Here is a 15,769-nt window from a genome sequence, read left to right on the forward strand (position 1 = left end):
GCCAAAATTAAATTTACAGTGAAAGTCAGTGTTTATGCAGCAAAACCATTGGGAGAAAGTGACTCATTTTGTGCAGGAACAGATGTTCTCGTCTGCACAGCCTGTGTTGGCCATAGTGGATGTCACTTCCGTCCCTTCAGCATGGGCCCGTGACTGGCAGTGCTGAGTGCAGACCCCAGCAGCACGGCATGTGTGTGGCCCCCAGCCCACTCTATGTCTCCTGTAGGAAGCACTCCCCCCTACTGGAGAGGTCCAGGCACTGGCCTGAGCTGCCTCAGAAGTAATAGATGTGGCCGAGGAACAGGAGTGCCATCAGGAGGAGTCCGCTGGCCTTGACAAGCTTTCTTACTAGGGGTGTCTCCAGCTTGTCACCTTGCTCTGTCCTCTCCGGGGTAGGCTGTTGGGGGGCCAGCCTGGGGCCCGGTTTCAACTCCAGGCCACAGAACAGGTGCCAGGCCTTCCACAGGCAACTCTGGCCCTGCTTCAGCACATCTGGAACAGAGGGGACAGGTGAAGGTCAGGGGCACAGGGCTGGGCATGGAGGGAAGCCTCACAGGGAGTTAGGCCCAGCTCCAACAGCCTCTGGACCTAGGACACCACAAACCACCCTCAGAGATGTGTGCTAGGGGCCAAGGGCTCAGGGAGGCAGTGTGGGCTGCCCAGGGCCCAAGACTGGGCAGGCGGCAGCAGTGGGGGGCCTGTACCATGCCACAGGCTCGGTGCTCCGTTCCCAGCACATGACCCAGACGTGGCTCTCCAGGTCTGGGCCAGTGGCTGCTGCTCTGAGTTCCCTTCCTAGTCACAACTCTCGGAAGAGAGAAACCCCTGAGTCTTGGTAAGGCACTGCTCTCTGGCCACCTCTCAAGTCTCCCTGAGGCAGAGGTCAGTCCTACCACCTGGCCCAGGCTCTCCTGGGGCCTTGCTGATACTTTGTCAGAAGTTTCAGTTCACGCTCTAGGTCACACTGGTGAACAGGCACACTCTGCAGCTTGGCCGTGCTCTGAGGTCCCATCAGCCCCAGCTCTGCTGTCCTGCTGGTGCCCAGGTTGGCTTGCTGGCACGGAGGGCGGGCGATGTGATTGGCTTGGGCAGCACCATGGCCAGCTCCAGCACTGCGGGTCACAACCACCACCCAGACACCTCCCAAGCTGGCTCCTGGGAGTGGCTCTCTCCATGATGGCAGTCCGTGAAGGCTGTACCCCTCCTCCTTGCATGTCCTGTGTCTGAAGTGACATTTGTTTTCACGGCTGGACAGCTTCCAGGCCAGCTATCCTTCTGGTGTCCTGCCTCATGGATGATGGAATCAATCAGCCAGGGAGCCTCTGCTACAAGGGAGGGTCTCTCCAGCAAAGGGTCCCGAAGCCATGGAGCCAGCTGCCAGCGGAGCTGGGGAAACCCTGAGCAACCACACCCTTGCTTTGTTGTTACTACACTGGCACCCAGCTTCCAGGCCCAAAGAGGCTGCTGGGGAGAGGTGCTGGTGCCAGTATGTGAAAGGCAAGTGGCTTTCAAACCACAGCCCAAAGGCCCAGGACACACTCTGAGTCACACCACTTGTGTTCAGACACCAGCCACACGGCTTACTGGTCAGCGATGGGGCACTGGGCCAATCACAGAAATGTTCAGGGCCTCAATTCCCATCTCTAAGATGGGAGTAGTAACTGCATATCACCTATGTGAAGGGAAGGATTAAATGAGTGACACACTGAAGTACTGTCAACAGTGCCTCGCATGAGGTATGTGGGCAATAAACAGACTCTTCACTATCCTCTGCCCCCTGCTGTGGAATGAGGGAGAACTACAAGGGCACCCCATGAGTCAGTTTACCCCCTCAGAAGAGAAGAGTGTCTGAGGGGGGCCTCCCCCCTCCTGCCTCACCTCACCACTGGCAGAGTCCATGGAGCCCCCAACCCAGATCCCTTTCTCCCAGCCCCCTGCTCCTTCCCCAGACTCAAAGCCTCCAGCACCTCTGACTCCTCACTAAGCTCATTAGGCCCTTTATACCTGTTTGCGTCAGTCCCAAAAGCAGCTCATGTCATTTCCCCTATGGCCCTCAACAGCATTTCCTGACCCCATCTGCTGAAACCCTTCCCACGGCCTCTGAAAGCCCCGGGACCTCAGCCTCTTCTCAGACATTCTCTCCCTTCTTGCTCTTACTGGAATCTAGCTTCCCCAGGACCAGCTTCCCCTTAGAGCCCTTGAGGTGGGTCTGCCCCCCCCCACCCCCCACCCTCTGCAGGCCCTCACTTGCCGCCTCTTTCCGTGAAACCCTGTGGGAGGCTCTAGCACCAACTGAGCCCTCTGTTCCTTCCTCCGGCCCCTCCCCCTCTTACTTTGGGGATTTTGGCCCTTGAGCCAGCCATGTTCTCCACCACACTTCTGTCTCTGGTGATTTCCTGTGTCCTATCTCTCAGGGCCTGGGCCCCCTCTCTCTCAGCCCACCGCAGTATCTCTCTCGCATGCTCTTCCTTGACCCGGCGGCACTCTGCAACTGCCACACTGCTCCCTCTTAGCTCGGTCCCTCTGGAACCTCCACTCCTACAGTTCTTTGACTCCAGGGGACCTGCACCCTCCTACCCCTCCATTGCCCACCCCACCCCCACCAACTCACTCCCTCTCAGCCTTGCTGACCAGCTTAAAGTCCGTGCTCCATCAAAAAGTTGCTTCCTCCCATGTGGAAACGCACTGCCACTGGGGAGAATTCCTGGGGATGTGGGAACACACTGCTACTACAGAGAATTCCCATGGGTGTGGAAATGCACTGCCACTGGGGAGAATTCCCACAGGTGTGGGAATGCCCTGCCGTTGGGGAGAATTCCTATTGGTGTGGGAACACACTGCTGCTTTGGAGAATTCCCATGGGTGTGGGAACACTGCTACTGCGCTCCTCTTGGAAGCAAGCCTCTTCTGCTATCTCTCCCTTTCCGGGCTCTGTCTCTCTCCAATAGTGGGATCCTCTGGTGAAGAACCTGGCTGGGCCATGGACACTTCGCTCACGTCCCTTCTGGTGCGTGTTTCGGAGGCTGATGCCCTCACCGCACCCCCCCTTACGTTTTCCTACTGAGACACACCAAGGTCTCTATGCTTGGGCTCAGCGTTGGCTGCCTCAGTGGGTCACACCTTGGAAATGCTCCAGGCCACCACACATCCCTGATTCCTGCTCTTCCTCACCCCCTGGCTGCAGGATGACCCTGTGGCCCTTGCCGCAGTCCCCGACCTACTCTTCTCCCCACTTGCCCTCAAGAGGCCACAGTCCACCTGCTGATGAACCCCACATGCACCCCCCAATCCCTGACTGCCTCACAGAGGTGTCCACATGGTGTGGTCAGCACTGCAAACTCACATGCCCTAAACGCCCCCAGAAGGCATTGGGAAAATGCAAGACGGGGCATCACCAAGAAGCGCGTTTCTGAGCTGGTGAAGATAGCAGACAGGAAGTGCCCCCCCCACCCCCAACCCAGGGCTCTGGAGCCTCTTCCTCACCTGGTTGTGCCCGTGGCTTGAAGACTCTCTTCCCTTGCATTTCCACATCCAGATCCACCCTTTCCTCTTGGCTGTTGCGTAAACTCCAGCAGAGCCGGTGGAGCTGGGGGAGAGCAGGTGTGTCACCATGTAGGCCCTGCCATGCAGGCCACACGACACCATGGCGGCAGCTGGCGCCAGGGTCCCAGACAGACTGGACAGAGTCTGATTGTGGAAGGCCTCAGGTGGGTGGCAAGAGGGGTCCAGGACACTGGATTTCCGTCTGGGCTGGCACCAGTGACTGTGTGACCTCTGCAAAGGGTGACACAAGCTGCTTGGGCCTTCATGTCCTTTGGCTGTAGGAAGGGGGTTGGTGGCAATGAGCTCAGGGCTCCTTTCGGTTCCGAATGGGAGGCCACCCACACCCCAGTCCACTTCTGCCCAGGAGGGAGGATGAGCAGGACAGGGCTGATACCGGCCTGGCTGAGCTCAGCTGCATTGGCAGATGCACAACGGGAGCGCTCCCTATTGCTGTGGGTCTGTCATTTTTTTTTTTTTAACTGAAAACACATATGGAAACTTTGCGAAGTACAAAACCCAGCTAGCAGAAGCACAACCAAGTGGACATTTCCACCAGGCGCATTCTGGAATGGATGTATTTTACTCCATTTTGCCAGCCTTGGGCCATCAGAGTCCTGGACAAGCCCTACTCCAAGACCCAGCCTCAGCCCCACCTCTCAGAGAAGCTTCTTGGACTGACATGCTGGGACTGCTATGCAGGTGGTAGACTCAGCACAGCCTTTACCTGCCTCCTCAAGAGGCCGTGTGTATTCATTTTGCCTCCCCAACAGCACCCTCCTGCTCTGTGGAGGAGGACGCTGGATGTGCTGGGAGAGTTGGGGTTGGTGCCCCCGGGAGTGATAGGCACAGCGTGGTGTGTAGCAGGCCCAACCCAGTGCCTGGCACGTTGCAGCTAATCATACATATTACTTTTTTTTTTCTTCTTCCCCCTCCTTTTGCTAGGCAGGTGTTAAATGCTCAAAAAATACTTGGCTGAGTACAAGAGAAACAGGGCAAAAACAAAAGGTTGAGAGTAAGAGAAGCAAAAGAAAAGAGCACAGACAAGCTGATGGCCTAGGAAGGACCTGAGAAGGAGGAACTTCAGAGCAGGAAGCTCTCCTGGCGGTGCTCCATGAGAGGCCAGGGTGGCCTGCGCATCCCGGAGTCTTGTCAAATGGAAGTCCTGAGCAGAAAAGGTGGTAGAGGGGAACCCATAGCTGGGCTGGGAGACACTGGAGTATGCAGCCTCCAAACTGACCTCCCACCTCAGCTTTGGTAACGAAACACCAGCTCTTTCTGGGCCTCAGGCCAGGTTGCAAGAAAAGCATCTCCCTTCTGAGTGCCTCTCCACACTGCAGACCCTTTGGAATCCTGGACGTCTGGCCCCTTTCTCCTGCTGCTTTCTGGCCAAGTCCCTGTTCTGATGAAGCAGCTGACATGGTGGAGAGCACAAGCTCAGAGCCAGGCTGGGGCCCAGCTCCACCACTGACTGGGAGGCTGCCTCAGACAAGTCACTTAACTTCTCTGAGCCCAGGCTTTCTATTATCCAGAAATGGGGTGACTAATTAAAAAAAAACAAAACAAACCAGTTGCCATGGAGTTGGCTCTGACTCATGGCGACCCCATGTGTATCAGAGTAAAACTGTACGCCACAGGGTTTTCAGTTGCTGATTTTTTGGAAGTAGACTGCCAGGCCTTTCTTCCGAGGCACCTCTGGGTGGACTTGAACCTCCTCAGACTTTCAGTAAGCAGCTGAGCACTTAACCATTTGCACCATGCAGGGCCTCCTAGGAGGTAAGAAAGGGCCCTGTAAGGAGACAGCTGTGTAAGCTCCTTGCACAGAGCCGGTTAAGGGAATCCCCCCAGCAAGACCGTCTCCCCTTCCCTTTGGCTGAATTTCCTCTGAGGGGGTGGCAGCTGGGACTTCCCTAATTACATTGATTCATACTGAGGTTAGTGAATTCAACACTTCCAAAGGAAATTGGCATTTTAAAAGGCGAACTTCTCAATCCAATACCAAATTGGTGGACTGTTGAAGAGCTTTTTGTTTTGATTTGTTGTTTTAAGGCAGGGCCCTTTCCATGTTAATCACCTGTTTCTGACCCACCCACACCCTCAACCCCTCATCTGACTTCCAAAGAGAAGGCCAGAATGAAGCAGGCTTCCATTCTAGCAAAGCGGAGGCACTGCCCCTTGGGACAGCGGGTGGGCCCCAGGAAGTCCTGACAGCAACACTCACGTGTTTGTCAGGAATGGGGTCTGTTGCTAAGGAGACCCCCAGGATGATGAGCAGACTGAGTGCGAAGAGGATGATGTCGAAGTAGAGGAAGTGCACTCCACAGACCAGGGCCGGGCATCTGCTGCTCTTCTCACAGCTCTGGGGGCCGTACACAAACTCTGCCACCATTCGAGAGACACCAATCAGGAGTCCACTGGCCAGCCCCCAGAAGGCACCCTGCCAAAGAGGGAGCCCGAGAGAGTCACCTGAGGAAGATCTGCGAGGAGCACAGCATGTTCTCCTCGTTCCCCGTGTTAGAGACACCAAGGACCAGAGACATGGACAGATCTCTGAGTGTGGAGGAAAGTTCACCAAGGCCACTGATCGTTGTGGAGTGCACCCAAAGCAGACAACAGAAAATAGTGTGGAGACACAGTGACCATGGAGTCGTGCAGCTTCTCTTTATTACAAAGACATCTGTTAAGTATAAACTAGCTCAAAGTTTATCTTATGCAAAGAATTTTACTTTAGGTAATGCCCTTTGCTTCCTGAGAGATATTCTAAAACTTTAGAATCTCCTGAGTAGTTGGGGTGCCTTTATTATTTTAAAACATCCAGACTACACCTGAGGATTTGTGCAAATAAATCGGGGCTGGCCAGACCAGAGACCACTTAGTAACCTGGTTTCAGCTGATTTCAGGAAGGGGGCATGATTCAATTAATCATGTCAAGATTGTTGTTGGGTGCTGTCGATTTTGACTCATGGAGATCCCATGTGAAAGTAGAACTGCCTTATAGGGTTTTCTAGGCCATAATCTTATGGAAGGATCCCTGGTGGTGCAATGATTAAGTGCTCGGCTGCTACCCGAAAGGTCGGCACCAGCCAATCTGTGGGAGAAAGAAGTGGCAATCTGCTCCCATAAAGACTACAGCCTAGGAAACCCTATGGGGAAGCTCTACTCTGTCCTATAGGGGTCGCTATGAGTGGGAATCAACTGGATGGCAACAGGTTTGGTTTTTTAATCTTTATGGGAACAGATCACCAAGTCTTTTTCCCTTGGAACCACTGGGTAGGTTCAAATTGCCAACCTTTTGGTTAGCAGCTGGATGCTTACCCACTGTGGCACCACGACTCCTTATGCTAAGATTAGTCAGTGGTTAACTTTCTACTTTATATTTCCTCCTTGAAAACTCACTCTATCTGGCCTAAGACGAACCTTCCTGTCTTCCTGAACAGAGATGTCTTTCTGGATACATACAGACTAACTTCTCAAATAAACCCTGTACCTTTCATTCTTTTTGTGCTTCGATTATTTTGACACCTAGATATCTGAGTCCTAAAGTTAAACTCTTCACAATAAAGGCATCAAATACCTTGCAGATGTAGGGTGCAAGCAACAATGAGAAGATAATACCGTCTTAGGCTGAACAAAGATCAGAGACACTTGTACTCTCTCTTATGTCAACTAGACAACTTAAAAAACAAACAAAACCTAGAAACACTTTTAAGTTGGATAATGAATAGGTGCCTTGAACCTACTGTGTCCTGAAAGAACTTAGTTTTCCCCATCACTTTAATGGCACCTCTGTCTGCTTGGTGGCACAGGAGTCAACCCTGGTTCCTCTCTTTTCATCATGCCCCACCACCAGTCCATTAGCAAATCCTGCTGGCTCTACTTCCAAAATGTATCCAGAATCCAGTCCCTTCCTATTCTCTCTATGGCTGCGATCTCTCCCATGCAGGTGTCCTCCTGCCTGTGTGCTGTAGCCCATCTTCCCTACAGAAGCCAGCATGACCTTTCAAAGCATATGCGAGAGGATGCCACCCTCCACTCGGATTCACTTTGCTCCATCCCTCTTCCCTGGGCCTGGTGGCTCCAGCCACTTGGCCTTCTTCCTGCAATTCAGACCTGCCCACTGTGCTCTTGGCTCAGCCTTCATACTTACCCCTCCGTTTGGCTCTTTCCCTGGATCTTGGTGTTCTGGCTCACTATTCAGGTTTCAGATTCAAGGTCACTTCCCTAAAAGAGCTTTTCTCCTACCACTTGACCAATGTTCCTGTCCCTACCAGCGCCTGCCCTACCATCCTCCATTGTCCTTTTTTCCCTCCTAAACAGCACTGTGTCACTAACAGTGCTCATTGCATGTCACCTGTCTCTTTGACTAGACTCCATAAGACCCCAGAAGGGTAAGGACGTAGTCTATCATGTATCGCAGGGCCTAGAGCAGGACAGGTCTAGGACAGGCATACAGAACGCACTCAATATTAGTTGAATATATGTTGAGGTTAAACATTTTACACAATTTTGAAAATGACTGCTCTGAAATCATGGCTGTCAATCTCATCATGAGGCTAAGACGTGGTTTCCATGAGCTTCTGTAAGCCTTCATATGAAGATGGCACTACATCTGGTGCCCAGTATGGGGCTGGACAGACCCAACGGAACCTGCCGAATCTCCCAGACATGCGGAGCAGTGCTAGGCATGCCTGTTTGGTCTGATGGATGCAGAGAAATGCTAGTGCTGCCTGATGCCCCTCTGAGACACGGTGGTATGAGCTATGCCTCAGCTGGGAGCTATAGCTGAGCCTGGCTTAGGCGGGGTGGATGTCAGAGGAGATGGAGGAAGGGATGGCTTCAGTGTGTGGGTCCACTAGAGCCAATAACCTTGGAGAAAGTGCTGAAACCTGAAGTCAGGCCATTTTTGGTTATCAGCAGCTTCATTATATGTGTAAAGGTAGGTGTGTTAGTGTGTGTGTGTGTGTGTGTGTGTGTATGTGTTTGTATGTGACTGTGTGTTTATCCTGCTTGGGTTTTGCTGAGCTTCTAGAATCTGTAAGTTAATGGTTTTCACCAAATTTGGGGACTTTTTTTTTTGTGCTTTAGGTGAAAGTTTACAGCTCAAGTTAATTTCTTATACAAAAATTTATACACATACTGCTTTGTGACCTTAATTGCAATCCCCAAAATGTGACAGCACACTCCCCCTTTCCACCCTAGGTTCCCTGTGTCCATTCAACCAGTTCCTGTCCCTTCCTGCCTTCTCCTTCTGCCTCCAGACAGGAGCTGCCCATTTGGCCTCATGTATCTGATTGAACTAAAATGCACACACCTCACATGTATTATTTTTTGTTTTATAGTCCACTCTAATCTTTGTCTGAATAGTGGGCTTCAGGAATGGTTTCACTGAAGGAGACATGCAGAAGGGCAGGTCTAGAAGAAGATTGGTACTATAAGATGGGTATGCCATCTGAAGCAGAGGGTGGAGAGAGGGCTTGAGAAGCTGTCTAGGTCAGAGATGGTAGATGCAGTATGCAGGCAATCTTGGACCAGAATAGTGGAAGAGCACTGACTAGATCTCCGTTTTCCTTGGTGACATGCCCTGACAGCCCCTGACTGCCTGCTCCTCTGGCTGTGCCCTTCCCAAGAGAGCCAAGGGAAGCAGTGCTAGCATCCTTGGCACCTAGCTGCTCTCCCACTGTATTTCAGTGCTAACGGGAGTCCTGGCAAGTGGGACAGAGCAGGGAGCAATGGCAGGTTGGTCTAGAGGAGTCCATACCTGAGATGAGCCTGGGAGGAAGAATCCGCCAGGTGGAGAAGGAAAAAAGCATTTCAGGCAAAGTAAACAGTCTATATGTAGGAAGAGAGGCCTGAGAGGGCGCTGGACAGTTGGGAAAACAGCACAGCAAGTTGTCTGGAGTGGCTGGGGCTGAGGAGCTGTGTGTGAAGAGGGGAAGCCTGCAAAAGTAGGCAGGGGCCAGATCACAGATTGCCTCAGATGCCACGCTCAGGAACTGGTACAAGGCCCACTGCTAGGGGTTATTGGGGGAAACAAAAGTTAAGATATGACTCAAATAAATGAAAATACTCTGGCAAACCGTGCTTTCAGTGTCTTATTGATGAAATGATTGAACCTTTAATTGGGATCTTTTTTTGGTCGTAAGTGTTCCTGGAAGAGATGGTCAAAATAATTACCTCCTCACTGTAGGGAAGGTGGAAGGAGCCCACTACTACATTCCCTTTGAAAGTGGGAAATCTCTGGGTGAGACACATTCGTGTACAGAGGCAAGAGAAGAATATTTTCCCAGTTATATGTGATGAAGAATCCTTCATCACTCTGTACCATTTATGGCACAGCCAGAGTGGGTTACATTACAAGGGGTGGAGAATAAATTAGAGCTTTTACTTTCCCTCCATGCACAAGAGGGAGCTCAGACCAAATCTTCCCAGAAGAAAATCATCTCTCAGAAACCAAATGATGCAACAGTCGAACTCTCAAAGCACAAGAGACCCTTTGAAAGCAACTCCTGCAAAGGCAACTACAATGTGAAGATGGCCCTGCACCTTGCACCATGCGGTAGCCATGCCAACACCCACCTGTTCATTGACTCTCTTGCAAAATATGGCAAGCAGGAAGACAGCAGCAATGGGTGGCGCCAGGTAAATTGTCACTGCCTGCATGTATTCAAAAAGTTGTCCACTCTGTGATGTTAGCCCAACAGGGACCCAGGCAATACTAACAGCAAGTAATAAAATAATGAAAAACCTGGAAATTAAATCAACAGTCAATGACAATTTGATGATTTTTTTTTCTTGCCAATAAAATATCTACAAACCATAAACTATTAACTCAATTATTCCTTAGGTTAAATTCAGGTGCCCATTTATGAGTGTGGGGGCAGAGGAGATGGTTATAGCCCTGAACACAAATAGGTGTCACAGGGTGGCAGACAAAACCCCTTCAACTCATGAACAAATAAAACCAAGTGTTTGTCCGAATTTGGAGAGTATATTTGGGGCAGTCGTATTTAAAATATACAATACATGGCAGATATTAATTTCTTGAAAGATAACACAAATTTTTTCTTTCAGACAGATTAGCATGGCACATGACTTTAAAGATTTTAACAAGTTAAATTTAGAAACTTATGTTGTTCTTTAAATTTTGCTGAAATTGTTTTTCTTTTTTTTAATTGTACTTTAGGTGAAGGTTTACAGAACGAATAGTTTCTCATTAAACAGTCAGTACACATATTGTTTTATGACATTGGTTAACAACCCCACGACATGTCAACACTCTCCCTTCTCGAACTTTTTTTTTTTTGGTGAAAATATACATAGCCAAAGATACACCATTTCCAAAAATTTCTACATGCACAATTTAGTGACATCGATTATGTTCTTCCAGTTGTGCTGCTATTCTCACTTTAGATGAAGGTTTACAGGACAGTTTCTCATTAAACAGTTAGTACACATGTTGCCCTATGACAATGGTTAACAACCCCACTACATGTCAACACCGCCCTTACTCAACCTTGGGTTCCCTAGCACCAGCTTTCCTGTCCCCTTCTGCCTTCTAGTCCTTGTCCCTGGACTGCTGTGCCTCATTAGTCCTGTTTTGTTTTATGGGGCTGTCCAATCCCCGGCTGAACGGTGAACTTTGGAAGTGAGTTCACCACTGAGCTAAAAGGGTGTCTGGGGGCCATACTCTCGGGGTTTCTCCAGTCTCTTTCAGGCCAGTAAATCTGGTCTTTTTTGTGTGTGTTAGAATTTTGTTCTACATCCTTCTCTAGCTCTGTCCAGAACCCTCTGTTGTGATCCTGGTCAGAGCAGTCAGTGGTGGTAGCTGGGCACCATCTAGCTGTACTGGACTCAGTCTGGTGGAGGCCTTGGTAGCTATCGTCCATTAGTCCTTTGGACTAGTCTTTTCCTTGTGTCCTGTTCTCTTCATTCCCCCTTGCTCCCGAAGGAGTAGACCAGTGGAGTATCTTAGATGGCCGCTCACAGGCTTTTAAGACCCCAGACGCTACTCACCAACGTAGAATGTAGAACATTGTCTTTATAAACTGTGTTATGCCAGTTGATCTAGACATTCCTTGAGACCATGGTCTCCACAGCCCTTTGCCCAGCAATTCAGTCCCTCAGGGAGTTTGGATGTGTCTATGGAGCTTCCATGACCTTTCCTTGTATAAGTTGTGCTGGCTTCCCCAGTACTGTGTATTGTCTCACCCTTCACCAAAGATACCACTTATCTATTGTCTGTTTAGTATTTCTCCCTCACCCCTCCCATCCCTCGTAACCAACAAAGATTGTTACTTTTTGTGTGTAAACTTTTTCATGAGTTTTTACAATAGAGGTCTCGTACAATATTTGTCCTTTTGTGATTGACTTATTTCACTCAATTTTGCTGAAATTTTTAAGGGAGTGGGAAGAGGCTCCAAATATTCATTACTTTTTCTAAGTAGATGATTTTTTAAATGCATATCCACTTACAAAATTACACTAGATAAAATGTCAAAGATGAACACATCTTAGTTCTATGTCAACAAGGGCTTAAAAATTACAATTCTAAGAGAGTGTAAATATAAGCTACAAAGGACTAACTTACTGATAGTCAAAGGTGAGGCAGGGCAGTGAGTTCCAGTTTCAGTAATGATGGCAGAGCTGGCATTGGACTAACTTTCTCACAGATAACAATAATAAACTCTGGGAAAAATATAAAAAAAAAATCTGAAAGCACAGGAGAGCAGCCAAAAGCAGGCAGAAATGGGAGAGGATTCAATCCTGGAAAAAAAGGAAGCACTCTAGATGGTATCTCCATTTATACAGCTTTTTCCTGAAGGCCCTCCGCAGTCTGCATGGTGTAGGATGGCTAGAAGTCAAGCAGAAAGCCCCACTGTCATTGGTTGAGGTGTCAGAGGACAGAGTATGGGGCTGCCAGAGTGGCTGAAAAACATTGAGGGAAATACTAGAAAGGAGAGATCCATAGAACAAGGAAGTCCCAATCTGTGTATAAACCCCCACTGAACCCTTGGCTGACCCTTGAATTGTGTATGTGTGGGAGAATCTCCAAAGAGTACAGTAAAAAGCAATGGTTGAAAGGCTGAAAAAGCTTAGCAATGATTTTAACTGACTCCTACAGCAGGGGAGACAGAAATTGGCTTGAATCTCATCAAGTTAGAAGGGCTATGTAACCACTTTGGGCTTTTCACTGAAACTCAAGAAGGGTCATGTCTTAGGAGTAGGGACTATATCTCAGAACAAAGAATTTGCTTGAAGACTAAGGGGAAAACTGAAACAGACCCATCCTAACACAGTATAAAACCAAGCCTCCACAAGTTTAGGAGATTAGTTAGTAATTTACATGCATGCTAGAACAAAAACATCTTCAGAAGTTCCTCTTCAGAAAAGCATGAGCTACAGTCTCTATAATGTACCATCCAAAATGTTCAGTATACAATAAAAACTTACTAGGTGTCATGGATTGAATGATGTCCCCCAAAAAATGTGTGTATCAATTTGGCTGGGCCATGATTCCCAGTACTGTGAAGTTGTCCTCCATTTTCTGATTGTAATTTTATGTTAAAGAGGATTAGGGTGGGATTATAATACCCTTACTAAGGGCACATCCCTGATCCAACGTAAAGGGAGTTTCCCTGGAGTGCGGCCTGCACCACCTTTTATTTTACAAGAGCTAAAAGGAAAGAGAAGTGAGCAGAGAGTGGTGGACCTTATACCACCAAGAAAGCCAAGCCAGGAGCAGAGCGTGTCTTTTGGACCCAGGGTCCCTGCATAGAGAAGCTCCTAGTCCAGGGAAAGATTGACGAGGACTTTCCTCCAGAGCTGACAGAGAGTCTTCCCCTGGAGCTGATGCCCTGAATTTGGACTTCTAGCCTACTAGACTGTGAGAAAATAAATTCCTTTTTGTTAAAGCCATCCACTTGTGGTATTTCTGTTATAGCAGCACTAGATGAACAAGACACTAAGCATGTGAAGAAATAGAAAAATTTGACCCATAGTCAATAAAAAAGCAATCAGTAGAAACTGACCATGAGATTACTCAGATGTTAAAGCCAGAAGAACTTCAAAATAGTTACTATAGTTATATTAGAGGACTTAAAGACAATGATAGTCATAATAAGTGAACAGATGGAAAATTGTGACAGAAAAATAGAAACTATAGAAACCTTATAAAGGAACAAAATAGAAATTACAGAACTGAAATTCTGAACTGAAATATCTGAAATGAAAAATTCACTGGTTGGCCTTAATAGTAAATTAGAAATGGGAGAAGAAAGGACCAGTAAATCTAAAGACAGACTGATAGAAATCTAAGCTGAAGAATACAGAGAAGAAAAAATTTCCAAAAAATAAGCAGAGACTTAATGATCTTTGGTACAATAACAAAAGGACTAAGATATGTGTAAACAGATTCCCAAAAGGAGAGGTGAGGATGGAGTAGAAAAATATTCAAAGAAATAATGGTCATAAATTCCCCAAATTTGGTGAGTGGCGTCTGGGGTCTTAAAAGCTTGCAAGCAGCTATCTAAGATGCATCAATTGGTCCTATCCCACTTGGAGCAACGGACAATGAAGAAAACCAAAGACACAAGGAAAACATTAGCCCAAGAGACTAAAGGACCAGATAAACCAGAGATGCCACCAGTCTGAGACCTGAAGAACTAGATGCTGCCTGGCTACGACCAATGACCTCCCTGACAGGGAACACAACAAAATCCCAGACAGAGTGAGAGAAAGGTGTGCAGCAGAACTCAAATTCACACAAAAAGATCAGACTTAATGGTCTAACAGAGACTGGAGGAACCCCTGAAACTATGGCCCTCGGATGCTCTGTTATCCCAGAACTGAAATCATTCCTGAAGCCCACTCTTCAGACAAAGATTAGAGAGGACTATAAAACAAAAAATAACACGTGAGGCGTGTGCTTTTTAGTTCAGTCAGATACTTGAGACCAAATGGGCAGCTCCTGTCTGGAGGCAGAAGGAGAAGGCAGGAAGGGACAGGAACTGGTTGAATGGACACAGGGAACCTAGGGTGGAAAGGGGGAGTATGCTGTCACATTTTGGGGATTGCAATTAAGGTCACAAAACAGTATGTGTATAAATTTTTGTATAAGAAATTAACTTGAGCTGTAAACTTTCACCTAAAGCACACACACAAAAAAAAGTCCCCAAATTTGGTGAAAACCATTAACTTACAGATTCTAGAAGCTCAGCAAAACCCAAGCAGGATAAACACACACTCACATACAAACACACACACACACTAACACACCTACCTTTACACATATAATGAAGCTGCTGAAAACCAAAAATGAAGAGAAAAATCTTGAAAGCCAGAGGAGAAAAAGATACATTATATACAGAAAAGTAACAATATAAGTTATAGGTAACTTCTCAACAGCAACAAGAGGACAGAAGACAATGGAATAGCATCTTTAAAGTGATGGAAGAAAAATGCTGTCAACACAGAATCCAGCAAAAATATTTCTAAAAAAAGAGGATGAAATAAAAAATATTTTCTCATCATTAAGAACCAAGAAAAACTGTCACCAGGAGACCTGCATTACAAGACACGCTGAAGAAAGTTCTTCAGGGTGAAGAGAAATGAAACAGATGGAAACTCTGGCCTAAAAGAAAGAATGATAAATACCAAAAAGGTAAAATAAATGAATAAATAAAAAATTCTATATTTTTTCTTATTTTAACATCTTTAAAAGACAACTGACTACTCAGAACAAAAGTTATATCATTGTGTTGTGGGGTTTATAATGTGTGCAGATGTAAAATATACGACAAAAATAACAGAAAGGGTGGAAGAGGAAAAGAGCATATACTGTTGCAAGGTACTTATATTTTACATAAAGTGGTACAATACTAACTCTAAGTAGACTGTGATAGATTAAGAATGCATACTGTAGTCCCTAGAGCAATAAAAAGGAGTTAAAATAGAACATTAATAAATATTCTCAACTATATTAATGATTGCATTAAAAGCAAATGGAGTAAACATTCAAAAGGCAGAGAATGTTAGACTAAATGAAAAATCATGATTCAACCACATGTGCTCTATAAGAGACTCACTTGAAAAATATTTACAGGTTAAAAGTAAAAGATGTTACAAACACAAAGCATAAGAAAGCTTGTATGGCTATATTAATAACAAAGTAAGCCTCAAGACAAGGCATATTATTAGAGATAAAAAGAGGCGTTTCATAACGATGAAAGGG

General features: G+C 47.3%; 1 protein-coding gene across 1 annotated transcript in view; it reads right to left on the reverse strand.

The window, feature by feature from the left end:
• Positions 1 to 274: 274 nt before the first annotated feature.
• Positions 275 to 15,769, reverse strand: part of LOC101347204 (sodium/glucose cotransporter 1-like) — a 128,501-nt gene continuing 113,006 nt past the window's right edge. The window contains exons 12-15 of the mRNA XM_004386212.3: positions 10,117 to 10,285; positions 5,762 to 5,977; positions 3,484 to 3,586; positions 275 to 492 (exon numbers count right to left, since the gene is read on the reverse strand). Of these exons, the coding sequence (XP_004386269.1) occupies positions 275 to 492; positions 3,484 to 3,586; positions 5,762 to 5,977; positions 10,117 to 10,285 (706 nt within the window). The remainder of the gene's footprint in view (positions 493 to 3,483; positions 3,587 to 5,761; positions 5,978 to 10,116; positions 10,286 to 15,769) is intronic.

Source organism: Trichechus manatus, unplaced genomic scaffold (assembly GCF_000243295.1).
Source record: "Trichechus manatus latirostris isolate Lorelei unplaced genomic scaffold, TriManLat1.0 scaffold00157, whole genome shotgun sequence".
Classification (NCBI taxonomy): domain Eukaryota; kingdom Metazoa; phylum Chordata; class Mammalia; order Sirenia; family Trichechidae; genus Trichechus; species Trichechus manatus.